The 21,962-nt window shown below is 45.7% G+C and overlaps 1 protein-coding gene across 1 annotated transcript in view; it reads left to right on the forward strand.

Moving 5' to 3' along the window:
• The window catches only part of ME1 (malic enzyme 1), a 1,525,515-nt gene that overhangs the window by 195,330 nt on the left and 1,308,223 nt on the right, over positions 1-21,962 (forward strand). The window contains exon 2 of the mRNA XM_069235609.1: positions 12,808-12,941. Within this exon, the coding sequence (XP_069091710.1) occupies positions 12,808-12,941 (134 nt within the window). The remainder of the gene's footprint in view (positions 1-12,807; positions 12,942-21,962) is intronic.

The raw sequence follows: 21,962 nt of genomic DNA on the forward strand, positions 1-21,962 counted from the left end.
TGGGTGGCACAACCAGTGCTGCAGGCCAACTAGTAGCATTTAATCTACAAGCCCTAGGCACATATAGTGCACCCTACTAGGGTATTACAAGTAAATCAAATAGCCATTCATGGATAAACCAATCAACAGTACAATTTACACAGAGAGCATATGCACTTTAGCACTGGTTAGCAGTGGTAAAGTGCCCAGAGTTCAAAAGCCAACAACAACAGGTCAGAAAAAATAGGAGGAAGGAGGCAAAAAGTTTGGGGATGACCCTGTCAAAAAGCCAGGTCCAACACCATAGGCACACAGACCATAATGGTTACACATCACACATTCCGGTACCAGGGCATTCAGGTTTATAGATCACCTGCAGACTTACTAGATGTAACTTACTTAAGGCTGCTGCAGCACTCTGATTTCTGGGTTACACTGCCCCTCTCCGTTACAGGCTGATTGGCCCTTTCCAAAATGGTTATGTTAACCAAATGATTATATTACCTTGTCAATTTACTGATAATTATCCCATAGTCTGTCTTCAAATTGCTAGACTCCCCCCTCCTTGATCCTAACTTAGGCCGCAGCAGATGTCAAGTCAGTTTCCCGAAATCACAACTACCAGTAGAGAGTGGTGGACTGGGAGCCCCTGATTTTGGGTCATAGTGCTTGGCAGTCCAATTACAATGGCTCTCTCACTGGTTGGCGTGGATACATTTACAGGAAATCGGTCATATACAGCCTATGCTACGCACTGGACGTTTACACAAACTGCTGTTGCAGGACTCGCACGTCCCGTCACACCGCTTGTACTCCTACATAATGGCATAATAAATAATATATTGGAAAAATGCACTCCAATACACTGCCTTATGCCCCGGACATTCCCCTATGTGAACCGTGGGGGAATGCTCACATCTACAAGACTGGCACCATGGGAGGAGGTAGAGATTACTACAATTGGCCACCTTTTCGAGGATGGCCTGCTATATCCCATTAGGGCTTTATGCAATTACACGAGCTTTCAGGAGCCCATTTCCTTACACACACTAATATCTTGTGTTATGTCCAAACACGCTGGGCACCGACGGGTTCCTAACCTACCCCACACACGATGGTGCAGGCGATACATGAAAAGGGCACCAGCAGACACTTAGTCAAGTGGTTCTAAAAGAGCTTACCCTCCCATCTGCACATTTCACTCACCCCACTGAGGGCCCAGTGGGAGACAGAACTTGTTGGTGTATTCCACGACAAGGAATGTAGCTTGTATTTGGAATACCTTGGGATAATACCTCACACACACGTTTCAAGCTCATTCAGTTCATGCTGCTGCATAGGGCATAATTAATGCCCTCTAAATTACATAAGATCTTTCCTACAGTCCCATCCTCATGTCCACGTTGCCATACCGAAGATGCAGATTTATTATATATGATCTGGTCATGTCCCACTCTACTCGCATATTGGGTGGATGTCCGGTAATCACTTAGGTCCATTACGAGGAGCGCACACTGTGACACATTGAAACATTGTCTCAGAGGTCTCTAAGCTAGAGCCAAATCCTCAAGAACGGTGGCAGGATTTGTGGATCTAGCCCTTCTCCTTGCCAAAAGACAAATAATGGGCTGCTGGAAATCCTCCACTGCACCTCTAGCAGCAGGTTGGAGCGGGGAAGTTTGGTGCGGGGCTCTGCTGGGAGCTTAGCGCTACACAGAGAGGAATACCGGGGGGCATGCAAACAGCTCAAAGCTATGGCATGGGACGCTGTGCTAGAACATCTTAAAGTGCAAGAGGAAGACATGGACTGATTCTGAGACGAGTCGCTGTGCCGACCCACTTGGGTCCCCGCCCCTGACGATAACCTTTTCACTTGACACCGACATAATACATGACCTCCTACGACATTTCGTGTGCGGGGACAGCGCACACTTTACTTACATGAACTCGACGTCAATAGTACGTGAAATGGCAAGGCAAATAGGATGAGGAGGGTGATGGACAGGTTTCTATTTTTCTTTTGTTGTTGTCTGTGCTTATCTTATTCCTCATAATTTAATATAATGATATGATATCAAGTCTACGGGTACCGTATATACTTACTATAACTAAGACCTAGATGTACCTTAATTGTACTTGTAGCAGCTGTTGCTTGGCTGACAATATGTACAGATTTGATGATGCCTAATGCAACCTTTGTGTTTACATTTTATAAATGCAATAACAATTTTTTAAAGATACATTGATAAAAAATAATTTAAATGGGCTTTAACAAAATAAACATGTGTTGAAACTGCTGATAAGATATCGGTACATTTGATCACGTGTAAAGAACTGTATGAGAACTAAGTATTTCTGGAATAAAGTGATTCACCAAACGGACATTTCTGAGCATCTTAATGAATCATCCTATGTCCTTGTCATAGTTACAGAGGGACAATTCACAACAGCCCTTACAAGTACTTGCAGCACTACTTCTTAATGTACTGATAAATTCAACTCACACTGTTTGTATACAGTTAACAAACCCAAGCCATTTTGTGCAAATTTACGTAATTCTCAGATCAAAGCCTTTGCCTGTCCCACTTTTCATAAATAGAGTTTTCCTGCAGGAATGCTGAGCACTACAAATGCATAGTTCTACTTTTTGATATAAATGTGGGAATGGGAAGGAGCACTGGTTGGAAAAGGGTGATATCTACTAGGAAGTGAAAGGAAGAAATGGAACACTAAGGAGGGACACTGGGAGGGACATGCTATTCCAAAAATGCATCTAAAAAAGGGGAAGTCAATTGCAATTCTCAAACGATACCCCCACGCGTACCCTATTAGTACTACAACTTAAACAGCCTCATATCTACTGCAGACAAGCTTTTGCGTAAGTTGTGTACCACAAATTGCCACTCACTGGTACTGAAATGGATTTACATAGAAATCAATGGGTGCAGTGAATAACTCTACCAGCACAAAGCCCAGCACATGAAACATAAAAGAATTGTCACATAACATTATACACTGGGCAACCATATAAATAACAAGAGCAGTAATGAGCAGTTCTCTTCTCTGAGGTCACTTCAAACAAGTTCTGGGGCAGCTTTCCCTACTCTGGGATTGGTGCCTGCCTGACTGGGAGGGAAAAAGCTGGGGTCTTTCCAAGTGTCAGCTAGTATTTGCCAACCCCCTGCAACCTGCTACATACTGCAAAGGATATTTATAACTCTGCACTGGCATTTACTTCATTTTTTTTTGTCTAAACCACTTGACATTAGCTGGGGAAGGTTGTACCAGATGAGTGTTGACGTTCACCGGGTTTACAAGAGCCTCAAAAAAATAGGATGAAACTTCATGGTTGGGGGTAGTGTTAATTTCACAGCTACTTCATCATAGATTGTTTATTTTGGGGTATATCCCCAAAAAACATGCAATAAAAACATTTCCATCAATACAATAATTAAATACAACATTACTAATAAAACTCATAACATATACATTGAAATTTGAAAAATATGAAATGTAAAAGTGGCAAGACTAGTATACTTGTGCATCCCTAGAAACCTGCTAGAGGTAATGAACAAAGTGCAGTGCTTCCTCTTAAGCAATGTATTGACTAAGCCCAAGATATAACGTTTGACAAGGTAAAACCAATCGTTTTCAAAGTATCTGTTTTCAAGATCCTCATCAACTCCCAGATATGTCTAAAACTCAATGAATGACATAAGGGAATAATCCGTTTTTTAACTAGGTGTACTATATGCTGAAGAAAATAATTACAAATATTGTTCAGTTTCCTTTAGTGTAGGATAAACTGGGCAAGTGTTATTTGCCACAGTATTTCAGTAATTTAGCAGAGAAGTATAGTTAACTGGCAGAATACATATTCTGAATTGTATGTACACGTTCTTATCTCTATATGGTACAATTATATTCATGTTAAATTAGAATTCTGGAATGCATTTATGAGATAATAATGTATCAGGTAGCCCTCGATCTCTCTGTTCAATCCAGGTTTTCTTCCTGACATACTACCAGTAACAATCCTTGACCCTTAATCTTGAATTTCCCTTAATAAATCCAGGATTTTCCCATAGTTTACCAGGGTTAGCCTCAGTAACCAAGATCTAATGTAGTTAAGCCAAGCAGTAGTACAGTGTTTATAAAGATGAATCAAATACCTCAACAAAACTCCATACAATTCCAATTCATCTACAGACCATATTCTTATCCAGTACAACAACGGTCTAAGTTTAGTCACATGGTCCACTCCGCTTAAATCTAAGTCAAGGCATAATGGAATCAATGGGCACTCTTGGGAAGTTTAAATAGTAATCTTATAAAAGAGTTCTTCCTTACTTTTAGAAGCACCATGTCCCCACAGTCCCATATTTCAGCCCCAAATGAAGCCCCTCCTAATGCCAAAGCCCTATAGGCCTCTAACGCTGGAGAAATTATCCTACATGATGTAACATTGTACCTTGTGGCTACTATTGTTGATCTGTGTTGTAGTACCAACTTACTTTTGTGTATATATGGGACCCAAGACAGGGTATTCACAAGTTTGAATACTAAGTAACCAAAACTCGTTACTGTCTCTAATGGAACTCTCTGTACTAGCATTCTGCCCTTATAAGAGCAGTATTTTGTTTTCCCTGCATTGATCTCAAAGCCTCGACAGGAGCAGAAATATGAAAATTGATCTTCTAATTCTTGCAACCCCATAAGGGTTCTTGCGATCAGCAGTGGATCATCAGCAAACATAAGTGCAGGGATGCTAGATGTCCCTGATTTGGGGGCATCATTTTGGCACTGATCAGCCAGTCTACTACCCCATTGATATAAATGCTAAATACAGTAGGGGCCAAAATCCATCCCTGTCTAACACTCTTAGCTATAAGAATCCTTCTTGTAAGCTCCCCATGAATCCCCCACCTTACTTGGGCATATGTTCCTGTATGAAGTTTCATTAAATGTGCCAGTAGAGACCCTGGGATGCCATAATTCCTCAGCACTTCCCAAAGTCAATTCCTAGGAATTAGGTTCATATCGACAAAAGCTAGGTGGAGGCGATCCTACTTAAGGAGAATATACTTCCAACATAGGCCCAGATTTAAGAGGGCGTAGAGCCTCTTTGCACCACATTAGGGTGTGGCCCAAAGGCCAAAATCGCTGTGCTAGATTTACAAAGTGGTGCAATGCATGCATTGCACCACTTTGTAACCCCTTGCGCCACATTATGCCTGCGCCAGGCATAATGTATGCAAGGGGGATTCCCTCGTTAGGGGTGTCTGAAAAAATGGCGCAAAGGAATCTAAATCCAAGCATGAGAGCAGCATTGGAATTGGCCTGAATGGGCTGGTTTATCACTCGCTCAGGCACAGAGACAGAGAGTCTGTGCTGTTTCCACAACCCTGCTGTGCAATACAGCTGAGTTGGAGAAACCTAACTGTGCATGTCTGTTTGGCCGGCCTAGAACGACTTGCACACTTAGTGCACACCACTACTCCACTCCTCCTCCCATGGCCCAGCTCCACCACCTGAGCCAGCAGCTGAAAAATAAAACAATAATAAAATTTTGTTTTATTTTTCGGCTGCTGGCTCTGAGCCATTGGGGTGACGCCCCGCTGCCATTGCGGAGGAGCCGCCGCTGCTTCAGTGTACCCCATTCACTCCCAAGGAACAAATTTCACTCCAATCCCTACGCTGGCAATCCCCTTGAGATTGTCACCAGTGTTTGATTGTTTTGTGCATGTGTATTTTTTTTTATCAACCACTAAACTGTACAGGTCCTCATAGGTATCAACTTTGTTACCTTTAATCCAAACATCCAGTGACTTCACTGAGGCATCTACAAAGTCAACCCATGATTGTGTTGGTCCCTTTTATGAGCTCATAAATTTCTGTCAGCACTTTTCAGGGGTTAGACCAAAGAGCTCATTGAGTGCACCTTTCTGTGAGTGTAAGATTCTGCCACCTCATCCTCTAGTGTCAGCAATCTATCTCTCCCTACAGTTGGAATGTGCTCCCACAGTAAGGCCCCCCAACATTGTGCACCCACCCTTCTCATCCTAAGAGCTTCTCGTAGGATGCCAGCCATTTGTCTATGTCATCCCCCTCAGTGTATAGAGCCTCAATCCATTTGGGCAACCTGGGATCATAGAGACCCTCAGCAGTTACCCCTGTCACTCTGTTGCTACCACCAATCTCCTGGGGTCTCATCTCCAGCTTGACCCTTCTCTCCTCTAGAGCCAGTCACTTCTCTTCTAGGGCCAGCTTCCTATCCTCTCCAAGACAGTAAGCTGGGCCTTAAGGTCCTTAGGCCTCCTCACAGATGTTAAGCTCTTTTCACTCCCAAACAGAGAGTCATGCCTTTAACACATTGTGAGGACCACATTCTCTTGGTCCCCTTCTGTGAATGAATTATTGATGTCATCCTCATCCCCACTCTCATGGTTAATCTCATCCTCTAGTAGGACCTGTGCTTTCCTTGCCTCTTCTCAGGCTTTGAGAGCTTTTTTCAGGTCATCATTTTTGGCTGAGTCTCTTGGAAATATTTTTTTTTCTTTACACAAAGCCCTCCGCTCGTTGATTTTTAATGTAGGCTAGGTGGCCAAGTCGATTCCTTTGTCCTCTATTGTTGAAGACTTTTAGTAGCAAGAAAAACCATTTTGCAATTCCTGAAAATGACTTTTTTCATAGAAGCAGGTGCCTTAGAAAGTCAGAACTTTCCCAAACCTTTACTTCTTTGACTTCTCACCTTGGCAAAACTTTTAGGTCCGTTACCAACTTATTAGTTGTCTGGTTCAGCTATACAGGTTCTGGATCCCACCGTTACCACCAATGTGAGGATTTGCGTGATTATATAATATGGCTGGGAGGCCTTATCGTGCAGTACACTCATAAATACCGTCTTGGGTCCAGTCAGGAACCTTTACTTAAACTTAAGCTCAACCCTGGGCAGCTGTGGCTGCGAACAGTAAAGCTTTGGAAAGGAACAATATGTAAAGCATTTAACAGCACAGCACCAAACAACAGAATAAGGAAGTCACACGACATGGAAGAAACAAAACATCAATTTATCAATTTATAAAAATAGATTATATGTTTATGAATTTTTAGAGAACGTAAGCATCAAAATCCACCACAGATTTCTGGAGATATAGATTTTAGAAGCAATAAATAACTTTTATATCAACTGCAAACAAGCATTGGCCAACAAAAAGTTTGGAAACTTTTGAAAAGTTTATAAAAGTTATTTTCGCAACTCTGACCCAAGTTAGGTGACCAAGTCCGACTGAACAAAGGTTCGGGGGCCAGGAAGGATACTTCAGACAGCTACCTAGTCACTAGAGCTTTTTTAAGGCAAGATCCAAACTTGACAGGATGAACGCAATAGACTTCAATGGAGTGGCCTAATGCTGAGGGATCCAGGTAAAAGGTGCTCAAAGGATGCTCCGGTTGTGGAGCCTTTGACTGGGGGGCCTTTGTGGGTGTTCCTCAGTCCACAGGTGAAATGGGGTGAGCTTGGCCACATAGGTCAGAGTCCCTAGACGTCCTCTACGTTGCAGTAGCAGGCCAGTTTATGTTGGGCTACTGATCAGTCTGCCCCACGGTAGAGGCAAAATCCATTGATGGGGGCTATTGTTCCTTGGGTACGATGAATCCAGTCCTGGATAGCACTCCCAGGGTCAGCAGACACAGGTGTAGGTTTCGGCTATCTTGGATTTGTCCACTAGGATGCCCAGAGACTGGTGGTGCTAAAACGTCTATATTGGCTCCCAACTTGGCTGTTTGGGCAACTTCAGCTCTTGTGTCCATGGAGCTGGTTCCCAGAGATCAGCCGACTGATGCTTGGAGTCACTGCTGTTGTTGGATAGCGGTGATCAGCTTTTCCACAAGCCAGTAGTCGCAGGGACAATACAAACATTGCTAGCCCAAAGTGTAGCAGGTACAATCCTCCTGAGCGTGCAGCCTAGCTTTCTGCAGGTCCAAGAGCAGCTGGGCAGTTGTTCTTTGGGCCTCTCTCTGATTTCAGTGTGATCTGAGGGTCAAAGTTCCAGGGGTGCCAAATTTATCCAGGAAAAGTGCCCTGGGGGACCATGCGGGCCGCTTGTGGGCTACTTGGTCTCCTCATACCTGGTTTCCTATTTCCTGTGATGGGTAGCACCTGGCTACCCCAGAATGCCTCATTCTGACCCCTTTCAAGATGGAACTACCCTTCCTGAGTTGTCAGGAGTCTGGTAGCCCACCTTAGAGTTGTGGCTACCTTAGGGCTACACGCCCAAGGTAAAACCGGTATGGGGCGAATTTCCTCACTTTGGCCCTGTCTTTAAAATGTGTGTCAGATGCACGGTAACATTAGATTCTTAACTCTACAATAATCATTTTCTTCCTTTGACTACTGTTGACATATAATTTCAATTTGCATTGGCTCTGGAGTTAAAAAAATCACGTTTTAAGTTGGTGAGTTTAAATGTGGTCAGTACCAAACTCTGCAGATGTGCTCCTTCATTGACCCTTGCATTGTGTGACTCTATGGACTATCTGTAAAACTAGATCTCATAATCCACAAGTCCACTCTGTACTTTTTTTTAAATTACTTTCTGAGCCCTTTATAAAAGAGAGTAGTTCTTTTTTCCTTTGGCCAACTACCTTCTTACACCAATTGTTGGAACTGAGTTAAGTAACTCAAAATGTCTTATGTTCACTGCTTTAATTTGAACAAATCCAAATATCTGAATTGAGATACTAACCTCCTATCCAAAATATATTTTCAGTTTAGCTGCAAATTGTTCAAAACCATACAGTTGAAGATAATTTAATGAAACTAGGGGTAAAGGTCAAAACATGCCATCCCTCATTAAATTAGAAAGCATAATGGCTACTTTTGCCTCAGGCGTTGAATATGCTGAAAGACGGCACAAAAAATGTAAACTACATTGATTTATAAATTGTTCCTATTTATGAGGAGCTCCAAATGCAAATGGTTTGGAGCTTCAAATGATATTTGAGTAGGAAATTACAACACTGTTGTGACCACTGGTGTCACATTAGGAATTTCAAAGATAGGTAGGCACACTGAGGCAAGCGTTTCTGACAGTGGTACAGCTGAACTTGACACAAAAATGTCTTTCTCTGGTAATGGATTAATTGCTTGTAATCGACCTCATCAATTAAATACATCTGTTAATTTCTTAAGTAAAGCTTGGCTCTCTGCTCAGGCTTCAGACATATGTTTGCAGGAAATGAATTCCTAACCCTAATTATATGAGGAATAAGGGGCATATTTATACCCCATTTGCGTAATTTTTTTACGCAAAACTAACTCCATATTTATATTTTGCATTAGAACCGTTTAACGTCAAAATATTGGAGTTTGCACCATTTTTTAGATGCGTGAACCTACCTTGCTTCAATGAGATGCAAGGTAGGCGTTCCCATCTAAAAAATGGTGCTAAACTCATAGCCCCGTATTTATCCCCCCCAGTGCTAAAATGACTCACGGGTGGGAGGAGGGGCTAAATAATGGTGCAAAGCTTGCTTTGCACCATTATTTAACGCCTGGGTCAGACCAGGCGTTAGGGGACCTGTGGACCCATTTCCATGGTCAGACACCATAAAATGGGTCCACAGGTGCCCTCCTCAAGCACCAGGAACACCCCCACCCATCTCAGAGAGACACCGGAGGATGGGGGCCCCCATCCCAGGTAAGTTGGGTAAGTATAGGTAAGTCTTTTTATTTTTTTAATGAAAGGGCCATAGGGTGCCCAACTTGGTGCCCACTGCGTGGCACAGGGTGCAGTGGCCATGCCCAGGGGACCCTTGTTCCCTGTGCTGGCCATTGGGGTGGTGGGCATGACTGCTGTCTTTTCTAAGAATGTGGTATGGATGGTTTTGCATCAGAAAAAGATTGTAGGACGCTGGCTCTGTATATACTATCTCAAAGTAAGAGATAGTGTGCACAGAGTCAAATGGTTCCCCTTAGAGGTTGATAGTGGCAAAATTAGACAATTCTAATGCCCTATTTTGTGGTAGTGTGGTGGAGCAGTAGGCGTATCAGAGGGTAGTGTTATGCATTTGTTGTACACATACAGGCAATAAATGAGGAACACACACTCAAAGACTAAACTCCAGGCCAATAGTTTTTATATAGAAACATATCTTTTCTTAATTTATTTTAGAACCACAAGATTCAAGATTTGAGGTAAGTACATAAAATGCAAGGTACTTCACACAGGTAAGTATAGAACTTTGATTCAAAGCTGTAGTACACACAGTTTAGGTTAAAATGGCAATAAGCTATATTAAAAGTGGACACAGTGTAAAAAACTACAGTTCCTGGGGGAGATAAGTTTGGTTAAGTTTTTCAGGTAAGTAAAGCACTTACCCAGTCAGTTTCCTGGGCACAGGCAGCCCACCGTTGGGGGTTCAAGGCAACCCCAAAGTCACCACACCAGCAACACAGAGCCGGTCAGGTGCAGAGGTCAAAGGAGGGCCCAAAACGCATAGGTGCCTATGGAGAACAGGGGTGCTCCAGTTCTGGTCTACTGGCAGTTAAGTACCTGCGTCCTTGGGGAGCAGACCAGGGGGGTTTTGTAGAGCACTGGGGGGAACACAAACAGGCACACAAAACACACCCTCAGCGGTACAGGGGCGGCCGGGTGCAGTGTGCAAAGTGGGCGTTGGGTTTGCTATTGAAAGCAATGGAGGGACCAGGGGGTCAGTTAGGCGATGCAGGCAGGGCACGGGGGGCTTCTTGGGCCATCCACTGACTGGGCTAGGAAGAGGGCCACCTGCTGGTCACTCCTGCACTGGGAGGTGGTTCCTCTACCCGGGGGCTGCGGGTGCAGTGCTTGGTCCAGGGGTTGGGTTCCTTGTTACCAGGCAGTCGCGGTCAGGGGGAGCCTCTGGATCCTCTCTGCAGGATAAACATCTGTCTGGCAAAAAGACACAAATCTAACGTCTAATTGGCTAGAAGACTAAAAGCCGACCCCTTGCTCTGTACATGATACCTGATCAAAAGTCACTGGATAATTTGATACATTGGCCCACATTAAGACATTGGCGGTATAAGCTGCCTAACACTGCGTTGACGGCCGCCAAAAGACTGACCCCCACGCTACCATCCGTTCGCCAGATTATGTCCACAGCCGGACTTCTGCCACAAGAAGGGCAGAAATCCGTCCGTGGCCATACTGGCGGATGGTGGTAAGGTGGCGCTGCTACCACCAGCCACGCCAGTAGACCACCGCCAGCCATATCATGACACATGATACAGCCTGGCGGTGTTCTGCTGGTGGGTGCTGCTGGCGGTAGCAGCGCCCCATCCCGTTCCCTGCTGGAAGACCACCTGGATGCAGGTAAGTTGGGCTTCTGACAGGGGAGAGGGGTGGTGGGGTGTTGTGTGTGTGTGTGTGTGCGGTTGTGAGCATGAATGTGTGAGTGTGCGTGAATGCGTCTGTGTGTGTAATGTTGTTTGCGAGGGTGAATGCATGTGTGTGAATGCATGTAAAAATGGAAATGTGAATGCGTGTCTGCATGTCAATGTGAATGTGTGTACGGATGTGTACGAGAATGAAAGGATGTATGCATAAATTAATGCATGTATGCCAGTGTGAGTAAGTGGGGGTATGCGTGGTGCGTGTCTGCGAGTGTGTGCATGTATGGGGGGGGGAATCAAAAGGGGGGAGCGTGGATGGAAAGGGGTGGGGGGCATCTGGGGAGTGTTTGGGGGAGTTGGTGAGCCTCCTACCAGCGACAGGGAAGGAATTCCACAGTCACTGGTACAGCCTACTGCCATGGTTTTCGTGGCGTTGCTAACGCTACAAAAAAACATGGTGGTAGGCAGGCTTCAAAATGCCTTTGGTATTACCTTCTTACAGGCTTCGACATTGCTTGACAATTTTTCATAATCATATTTTGCTTTTACCTTTAAATATGTTCTTCAATCACTACTTCTTTTGTTTCATGGCAAATACCGAGTCCCTTATATCTTTAGAGGCTCAAGGGGTTGTCTCAAATAAGGTCGGTTAACGCACTCTTCATTTTGTTAGCAAGTGAGTTCTTATATTAAGTTGCCTGGCTAACTAATATCTTACACTAAAAACTCCTTTATTCATTTGCTTTATTACTATCTCACGTTCAGAATTTGTACCACATGAATTCTTCTTTGACTCCAGGCATCTTTGCCATATGATAATTAATTTGGCAATCTACAATGTCTGGACAAAGTCGGTAGTCGTTAATGTCATCTTTCGTCGATTTAAAGAACTTTTCACAATCGGACATCATAAACAATATAAATTATTCATACAATTTTTAGACTATGTAAAGAGATTAGTCTCATTTCTAGTAGCTATTTGAAAGCTGCAACAAATATGGACATGCTCTCACTTAACAAGAGAATGGTCTATCGACGAAAATGTTGGGTTAGAAACTCGAGCTGCAGATGCCAGTGTGTCCTTAAAGTTAAAGTACCATAAATTATTATCATCAGTAAACATTCAATTTATCAGCATCATTATAGCAAATATTAGGGCTTGGAACATCACAGTAGCGCTCTAGTTATTTCATGTGAAATGCTCAGTATGAGAGTTCGAGGACTACAATCACTGGTCCATAATAATAGTTAATGGGGAATGTTTGCACAGTTTTAGAATTAATCAATGCAAGTTAAGTGTTCATAATAAGCAACTGTTTAGCATTTAATGATGTGATCAAATAATCTGCAAACTAAATATAATTATTTGTAGTCTCTAAAGGTAAAACTTAAAATCTGCATACGTGTATGACAATGGTTAAAGTATGTTGCTCATAATGACTCTTCCCTCACAGGGCATGGCATTTTCCCTGGAAGAAAGGCTCCAGTTGGGCATTCATGGACTTCTGCCTCCTTGCTTCTTGAGCCAAGATGTTCAGGTCATGAGAGTTCTTAGGAACTTTGAGTTGCAGAATTCAGATCTTGACAGGTAAACACAATCTAAATATCACATGCTGATGGTACATTTATATATAATAATGCAGTATGTCAACAATTGTGAGATTATTCATTCTTCTGAATTGTGACTACTTATTGATGGTCCTTGAGGACTACTCCAAAACAGGCTTTCAGTATGGCTAATGCATGTGCAAACTTTCCAACAAGATCCATTGCATGTACAATTATTTCAGAAATATTAACTCTAGAAATCATGAATTGCCTACCTGGCATGAGCCTTTAATGATGGTGTCAAGTTGTAAATAGTCCTGAAACATAGATGGTGTTTGCAGGTACTCTGCGCTGCTAAGGCTATGCTTTCACTGTTGACTTTGTTATTATCATTGCTACAAACGTGATGTACAAGTAACGAGTCATGTGTTATTCAGAAACAAAATAGAAAAGAAAAATTAAATATGGTGTCATTGTGATACAGAGACAAAAAGGTGCCTCTGCCTAAAGCCTACCATTTAGGAGAAGGAAAGTATTCACTTTTAACACAGTGGATTGCTTTGATGCCATAAAGATTTTTGTGGCACGTGAGGGGTAATAAATGAGGAAAGAAAGAAAAGTTGGGAACAAACATTAAAGACAAGGGTGTCATCATACATTTAATTATTTTTTAATTTTGTTTTTGTTGCATTTTAAGTATAAACATACACCATTAAAGTACCTATTGTTATTTGGGGGAGCCCCTGAACAAGAATAGAAGACGTTGAAGTTCCGGTATTGATTGTTGTTGGGGGTCCACAGGGAGTGGCATGGTCGGTGATACAGACATCATCAGTATAGTAAATTAGCGAAAAAAGCTAGAGTAGATAAAAAGGGAGTGGAGAGGGGAAGGGGCCCGGTTGACCTCGGTACTTGGTGTGACATGCATTCCTTACGAGGTAAGATGTGTAGCAACAGTTCCGGTCACTCCCATTCCGCATGGTGGGCGTTGATAAACATAACCAGGAGTCAATTACCAGGAGGGCCTTTCCTGGCTAGGGCTCTGTAGTGCTGCTGCTGGTGTTGTACTGGGGCTGGTGCATACGCCATCGCTAATGGAGTTTCAGAAGGATGTAAGGTAGTCTTCCCAGCTCTGAGTATGTTCGTGTTTTAACACTCCCTTGCAGTTATCTCTCCAGAGGGAGTCTAATTCTATCTATGCACATTATTTCACTAGGTCTTCTCGTTGCTGTATGCAGAGATACATTAGCGATTTCCAATTGGTGGCTGAGTCCCTCTTCTCTAGTGTGAGTGCCATGTTGATGAAGAGGTTTACCATTTTCCCCTTCTGGGGTGTTGTATTTTCCCAGTAGGCAGCTCTTGGGGGGTCTAGTAAATTAGTGAAACCATGTGCTAATGGGATGGGACGACTGCTCAATGGACCAGTTTTTTGCAGCAGGACCAGACCATGTGGTGGAAGCCTACATCTACCGTGCCACATCTAGAGCATGCAGGTTTGTTATGGTGGTGAATTAGGCCTACCTTCTTAGGAGTGAGATATTCTGCATATAAGAAATGGAATTGTTGGAGGCGGAAATCATAGAGTTCCTTTTGGGTGCATTTAGAAACACCAGTATACAGGGCCAGGTGTCAGTAGCACAATTCTAAAATTCCTTTGCATTTGCATTTGCATGCATAGTGAATTTCTGTATTCTCTGTAGCGTGTCTTGGTCCTCTTGCCCTCGTGTACTAATATTTGTTGTTGTTGGCCAGTATTAAGTTGATTTGTGCCATCTCTAAGCCCACTTCAATACCGTGGTGGCAGATGGTGAACCTTGAAAGTGACAGGGTGTAACTACCACGAATTGAACCAAATGAATAAAGCCAGAAAACCTGCCTTCCTTCTGCCTAGATAAGATGGATTTTTCCAGAAGAAAATTTGAAAAGAAAATGAAGACAAATTGTGAATTTTACACCATTTGTCTCCACAATTTCAAATAAATGTGCTAGAAAGCACTCACAAAATATTCTGAAATCCTCTTGATGTACCAATCAGGCAGTACCACAGGAATGCTGGTGGGACTGGTCATCCCACTCCAACCCCCAAAACAATTTTAAAACGTGGTGGAAAATGGTGTCTTTTTGGGACAATTTACTTGAAAATTGTTGATGAATCATATGCTTCACAGATAGTTCAAATATTCTGGGTTTGTAAACTGACATGTTCTTTTATTATTGTTAACATGTGTGTTAGAAATGGGGTCTTTGGTTGACAGTCAGGTTACCCGCTGTTCAAGCAAGGACCCTCACTCTAGTCAGGGTAAAAGAGAATCACCCTCAGCTAACCCCTGCTTACCCCCTTGGTAGCTTGGCAGAGCAGTAGGCTTAACCTCAGAGTGCTAGGTGTAAAGTATTTGTACCAACACACACAGTAACTTCATGAAAACACTACAAAATGACACAACACCGGTTTAGAACAATAGGAAATATTTATCTAAACAAAACAAGACCAAAACGACAAAAATCCGACATACACAAGTCAAGTTATGAATTTTTAAAGATTAAACTAAAAAATAGCGCTTAGAAACAAAAATGCTTCGATGAGATGTTAACACGGCATCGTGACGGAGTCGTTCCCAACAAACTGATACCAGCGGCGCCGGACGCGGAATCGTGTAGACCCCAAAGTACAGTACCTTTAGTGAAGAGTGAAAACAAGCCGATGCGCGAAGTCGGGAATCGCGGCGTCTGTGCGAAATGTTGAATCCGTGCACTTCGAGCGGCGTCGGTCACGACGTGGTGCGGCGACTTCCACGGAGTCGCGGACTTCAGCGGGGCTGCTGCGGCGTCGGGCCTGCGAAGAGCGTCGCGTTCCAGCGAAGGTCACGGCGTCAGGTGCAGGCGGCGTTACCGGATTCAGCAACGGCATTGGTCCGGAGTCTTCCGAAGTCGATTTCCTTGGATTTCCACCAGCTTTCCTTTCAAGGGCCCAGGGACTGGATAGGGCACCACTTGTCGGGGCAGGAGTCTCTCCAGAGACTCCAGGTGCTGGCAGAGAGAAGTCTTTGCTGTCCCTGAGACTTCAAACAACAGGAGGCAACCTCTAAATCAAGCCCTTGGAGATTTCTTCACAAGATGGAAGGCACACAAAGTCCAGTCTTTGCCCTCTTACTCTGGCAGAAGCAGCACTGCAGGAAAGCTCCACAAAGCACAGTCACAGGCAGGGCAGCACTTCTTCCTCAGCTATCAGCTCTTCTCCAGGCAGAGGTTCCTCTTGGTTCCAGAAGTGTTTCTAAAGTCTGTAGATTTGGGTGCCCTTCTTATACCCATTTTTATCTTTGAAGTTACCTTTCTTCAAAGGGGCCTCACACCTACTTGTGAAATCCTGCCTTGCCCAGGCAAGGCCTCAGACACACACCAGGGGGTTGGAGCCGGCATTGTCAGAGGCAGGCACAGTCCTTTCAGATGAGAGTGACCACTCCACCCCTCCCTCCTAGCAGAGATGGCTAATCAGGAAATGCAGGTTACACCCCAGCCCCCTTTGTGTCACTGTCTAGTGCGAGGTGAAAAACAACCCAACTGTCAAACTGACCCAGACAGGGAATCCTCAAACACGGCAGAGTCACAGAATGGTTTAAGCAAGAAAATGCTCACTTTCTAAAAGTGGCATTTTCAAACGCACAATCTTAAAATCAACTTTACTAAAAGATTTATTTTTTAATTGTGAGTTCGGGGACCCCAAACTCCACATGTCTATCTACTCTCTAGGGGAATCTACACTTTAATCATATTTAAAGGTAGCCCCCATATTATCCTATGAGAGAGACAGGCCTTGCAACAGTGCAAAACGAAGTTGGCAGTATTTCACTGTCAGGACATATAAATCACAATACTATATGTCCTACCTTATCCATACACTGCACCCTGCCATTGGGGCTACCTAGGGCCTACCTTAGGGGTGCCTTACATGTAAGAAAAGGGAAGGTTTAGGCCTGGCAAGTGGGTACACTTGCCAAGTCGAATTTACAGTGTAAAAATACACACACAGACACTGCAGTGGCAGGTCTGAGACATGATTACAGAGCTACTTATGTGGGTGGCACAACCAGTGCTGCAGGCCCACTAGTAGCATTTGATTTACAGGCCCTGGCACCTCTAGTGCACCTTACTAGGGACTTACTATTAAATCAAATAGGCCAATCATGGATAAACCAATTACATACAATTTTACACGGAGAGCATATGCACTTTAGCAATGGTTAGCAGTGGGAAAGTGCTCAGAGTTCAAAAGCCAACAGCGACAGGTCAGACAAAAATAGGAGGCAGGAGGCAAAAAGATTCATGCATAAGCAAAAGTCCAACACGACCCCCTACCAGCCTAAAGCCAGGGGAGAACAATCAATACCTTGATGTACTTCCCTGATTGGGGTGATAGAACAAGGACCCAGGCCCACAACAGCAGGGGCATGTTCCAGTTCTACGCCTTCCTGACTCCAGTTGGATCCCTCTGTCCATACTCTCAGGGCCCACTAAGCTAACCCATGGGGAACCCTTCTCCACATCTACAGACACCATCTGTGCAGCACCTAACTTTACTTTGCTCACAGATGTATTGCAATGGGCAGATAGTACCACCAGGGCCAACACAGTGGTGTTGCCCACTCCACCCCCGGGGTGTGACACTCATCCCCCCTCCAGGGGCAACTCTGTCCACCAGGACAGCAAGCCACGGTGGCCCCGGACAACTGTCAGGGATGAGAGCCCGACCTCAGGCCTCTCCAACCACTGTGACTGCGGAGAGTGGGGGGATGTAGCCCCAGGTGCCGGGCACCCTTTGACCACTCTCTCTTCCACCAGGTCAGGGATGACAACCTGACCCTGGTCCTCCCCTCCGGGGCTCTGTACCCTCCCTGCAGAAGCGGCACCCCCAGAGTCAAAAACTGTCAGGGTGCTTGTAGAAGCAGTCCTGCACAATTCTTCCACCAGTGCAGGGCTGTTAACCTGCAACTGGTCCGCCAACCTGGGGTTTGTACCTTCAGGTTGGACCAGGGCCAGGGGTGAGGCTTCCCTCCCCCTGCCCTCCCTTCTGGGGTCCTGCACCCCCCAACTAGAAGTGGCCCCCTCAGAAGACAACATGGGATGGGCACTGTTAGCAGTAGCCCCTTCCTCCAGGTCAGGGGGGACACCCTGAACCTGGCCTTCCAATCCAGGGTCTGTACCCTTAGATTGCACTGGGGCCCGGGGTGAGGCTCTTTCTCCCCTGCCCCTACTCTCAGGGTTCTGCACCCCCCCCCCTCAGGGAGAGTACCCCTTGAAATCACACCAGGGGGGGTGATTGGGCAAACCGCCCACCCCTTCAGGTCTGGGTTTACCCCCTGCACCTGATCCTCCAGTCCAGGGTCTGTACCCACAGACTGGACCACTGCCTGGCAACCCAGGACTTCCTGGGGGGCATACCTACCCCCCACCAGGTCAGAGTTTACCCTCTGAACCTGGTCATCCAACCCAGAGTCACCACCCTGCGGTTGAACCACTGCCTGGCGCACCAGGACTTCCTTGGGAGCACACTTACCCCCCATCAGGTCAGAGTTTACCCCCTGAACCTGATCATTCAACCCAGAGTCACCACCCTGCGGTTGAACCATTGCCTGGCACACCAGGACTTCCATTGGGGCACACTTACCCTCCTCAAGGGACACACTGTCCCGAAGGGCCACACAAGAGTCTGGCTGGCGCAGGTCTCCTGACCTCTGCCCATCTGACAGAGTCTGGATTCCCCCCAACCCAGAAATATTCTCACCAAGGTCATTTATGGGGGGCTCTGCTCTCAGAGCTGACCCCTGACCCTCCAGGTTCTCCACTGGGGTCGGCAACCCCTTCTCAACCCTCGGTCTGGACTTCTGCACCCCCTCACTAGGAGTGGTACTGCCAGACACCTGAACTGGTGGGACGCTGGCTACAGCCGCCCCCCCAAGTTCTGACACTGTGGCGTCTCCCTCAACAGATGGCCCTATGGTACAGGCTAGACTCCCCTCCTGGTGTTCCCTCATGGAACCCTCCAGGACCTGAGACCAGATCTTGGGCACCTTGGGCCTCAACCCATCCCCATTCCCTCTCCTCTGAGACTGGACATGGGGTCCCTCACCCATCCCACTACACTGGGACCTACCTGGGACACTACAAACCTTCCCTACCTCACTTGGTTGGGAACTACCTAGACCACTCCTCTCAGGAGCACCCCCAAATGCCTCTTCAGACTCTCTGGTACTCACCCAGAAGTCTGCCTCCATTGTAAGCTCCCTGGGGTCAGAGAACTCACACTCCACCTGGTGTTGGCATAGCTCTGGAAAATAAGGACTAGACATATGCTCTCCAGCAATTACATCACTCAGCCCCTCACATGAATTAACCAAAGTACCCTTCACCCAACCATCCAGTGACTCTGCTTTGAAAAAGCACCCCACATCACCCTCCTGAGACTGGTGAGACAGTACCTGACTGTCCCTGATACTCAACCCACACTCTTCTGGGATGTCTTCACACTCCATAACCAGGACTTCTACCTGGGGGGGAACCCCTCTCCCTGTCACTCTCACCTAGAGTCAGTAGAGTGTCCCTCCCACCAGTAGGAATATGACTCCCCATGCCAGTTCCCCAATCCACCTCAGGGACCCTGTGCATCACTGGAGCTACCTCATACCCCTGAACCTCCTGGTGTGTGTTAACTCCCTCCTTCAAGTAGGGCACCACATCTCTGGGCATGTGCACTTCTTCAGCAGCACTAGATATAAAATTGTTGCTGCCACCATTCCAGCTGGATTCAGCCCTCATGACTTCCAGCTCCTTCATTTTGAGCTCATAAGCCCAAATCCTCTTTTGGATCTCTAAGTCCCTCCTCCTTTCTTCCAACTCCTTCTACCTTTGCATCCTCAACTCCTTGAACCGGCGAGCCCTCTCTGCCTGTCTGTCCTGTAACTCTTCAGGAGTCAGACCCTTGGATGACACCCTGCTACCCCTCCTGGGGACCCTCCCCCCAGGCGTAACAGGTACCTCCACTACACCACTGTGTATCCTCTGCACTTCCCCACCCACATTCTCCTTCTCTGTGTGCCCTCCAGCCTCCTTGATTGTCGCCCAGGCCCTCTGTGCCTTTTGCAGCTCCCCCTCCCTGGTGGAGCTCTCAGTGGGACAGTCAAGATCTTTAATGAACTGTTTCAATTGAGCAACTGAGTACTCCTTCAGTTTCTCTATTTCAAACACAGCTCCAGCTGTTGCATCTCCAGATTGAGATATAATGGTCACAAGTGCAAAGTACCAAAGGCACAAAATAAGTTCCCAATGAAGTAAAAAGGATCCGTCAAGGGATCAGCAAAATCATGGAAGTAGAACAAAAAGGAGTCCTTAAGAGAAAAAGCAAAAGATCACCAAACAAGTAGTATGTGGTCACGTAGTGGTCTGAACTCAAACAGTAGTGTACACTTAATCACTGTATGTCAAGTACAAATACAAGTCCAAATCCCAACCGCGGATCACCAATGTTAGAAATGGGGTCTTTGGTTGACAGCCAGGTTACCCCCTGTTCAAGCAAGGACCCTCACTCTAGTCAGGGTAAAAGAGAATCACCCTCATCTAACCCCTGCTTACCCCCTTGGTAGCTTGTCAGAGCAGTAGGCTTAACCTCAGAGTCCTAGGTGTAAAGTATTTGTACCAACACACACAGTAACTTCATGAAAACACTACAAAATGACACAACACCGGTTTAGAACAATAGGAAATATTTATCTAAACAAAACAAGACCAAAACGACAAAAATCCGACATACACAAGTCAAGTTATGAATTGTTAAAGATTAAACTAAAAAATAGCGCTTAGAAACAAAAATGCTTCGATGAGATGTTAACACGGCATCATGACGGAGTCGTTCCCAACAAGCCGACACCAGCGGCGCCGGACACGGAGTTGTGTAGACCCCAAAGTACAGTACCTTTGGTGAAGAGTGAAAACAAGCCGATGCGCGAAGTCGGGAATCGCGGCGTCTGTGCGAAACGTTGAATCCGTGCACTTCGAGCGGCATCGGTCACGACGTGGTGCGGCGACTTCCACGGTGTCGCGGACTTCAGCGGGGCTGCTGCGGCGTCGGGCCTGCGAAGAGCGTCGCGTTCCAGCGAAGGTCACGGCGTCAGGTGCAGGTGGCGTTACCGGATTCAGCAGCGATGTCGGTCCGGAGTCTTCCGAAGTCGATTTCCTTGGATTTCCACCAGCTTTCCTTTCAAGCGCCCAGGGATTGGATAGGGCACCACTTGTCGGGGCAGGAGTCTCTCCAGAGACTCCAGGTGCTGGCAGAGAGAAGTCTTTGCTGTCCCTGAGACTTCAAACAACAGGAGGCAACCTCTAAATCAAGCCCTTGGAGATTTCTTCACAAGATGGAAGGCACACAAAGTCCAGTCTTTGCCCTCTTACTCTGGCAGAAGCAGCACTGCAGGAAAGCGCCACAAAGCACAGTCACGGGCAGGGCAGCACTTCTTCCTCAGCTATCAGCTCTTCTCCAGGCAGAGGTTCCTCTTGGTTCCAGAAGTGTTTCTAAAGTCTGTAGATTTGGGTGCCCTTCTTATATCCATTTTAGTCTTTGAAGTTACCTTTCTTCAAAGGGGACTCACACCTACTTGTGAAATCCTGCCTTTCCCAGGCAAGGTCTCAGACACACACCAGGGGGTTGGAGCCGGCATTGTCAGAGGCAGGCACAGTCCTTTCAGATGAGAGTGACCACTCCACCCCTCCCTCCTAGCAGAGATGGCTAATCAGGAAATGCAGGTTACACCCCAGCCCCCTTTGTGTCACTGTCTAGTGCGAGGTGAAAAACAACCCAACTGTCAAACTGACCCAGACAGGGAATCCACAAACACGGCAGAGTCACAGAATGGTTTAAGCAAGAAAATTCTCACTTTCTAAAAGTGGCATTTTCAAATGCACAATCTTAAAATCAACTTTACTAAAGATGTATTTTTTAATTGTGAGTTCAGGGACCCCAAACTCCACATGTCCATCTACTCTCTAGGGGAATCTACACTTTAATCATATTTAA

Source organism: Pleurodeles waltl, chromosome 5 (assembly GCF_031143425.1).
Source record: "Pleurodeles waltl isolate 20211129_DDA chromosome 5, aPleWal1.hap1.20221129, whole genome shotgun sequence".
In the NCBI taxonomy this organism is placed as follows: domain Eukaryota; kingdom Metazoa; phylum Chordata; class Amphibia; order Caudata; family Salamandridae; genus Pleurodeles; species Pleurodeles waltl.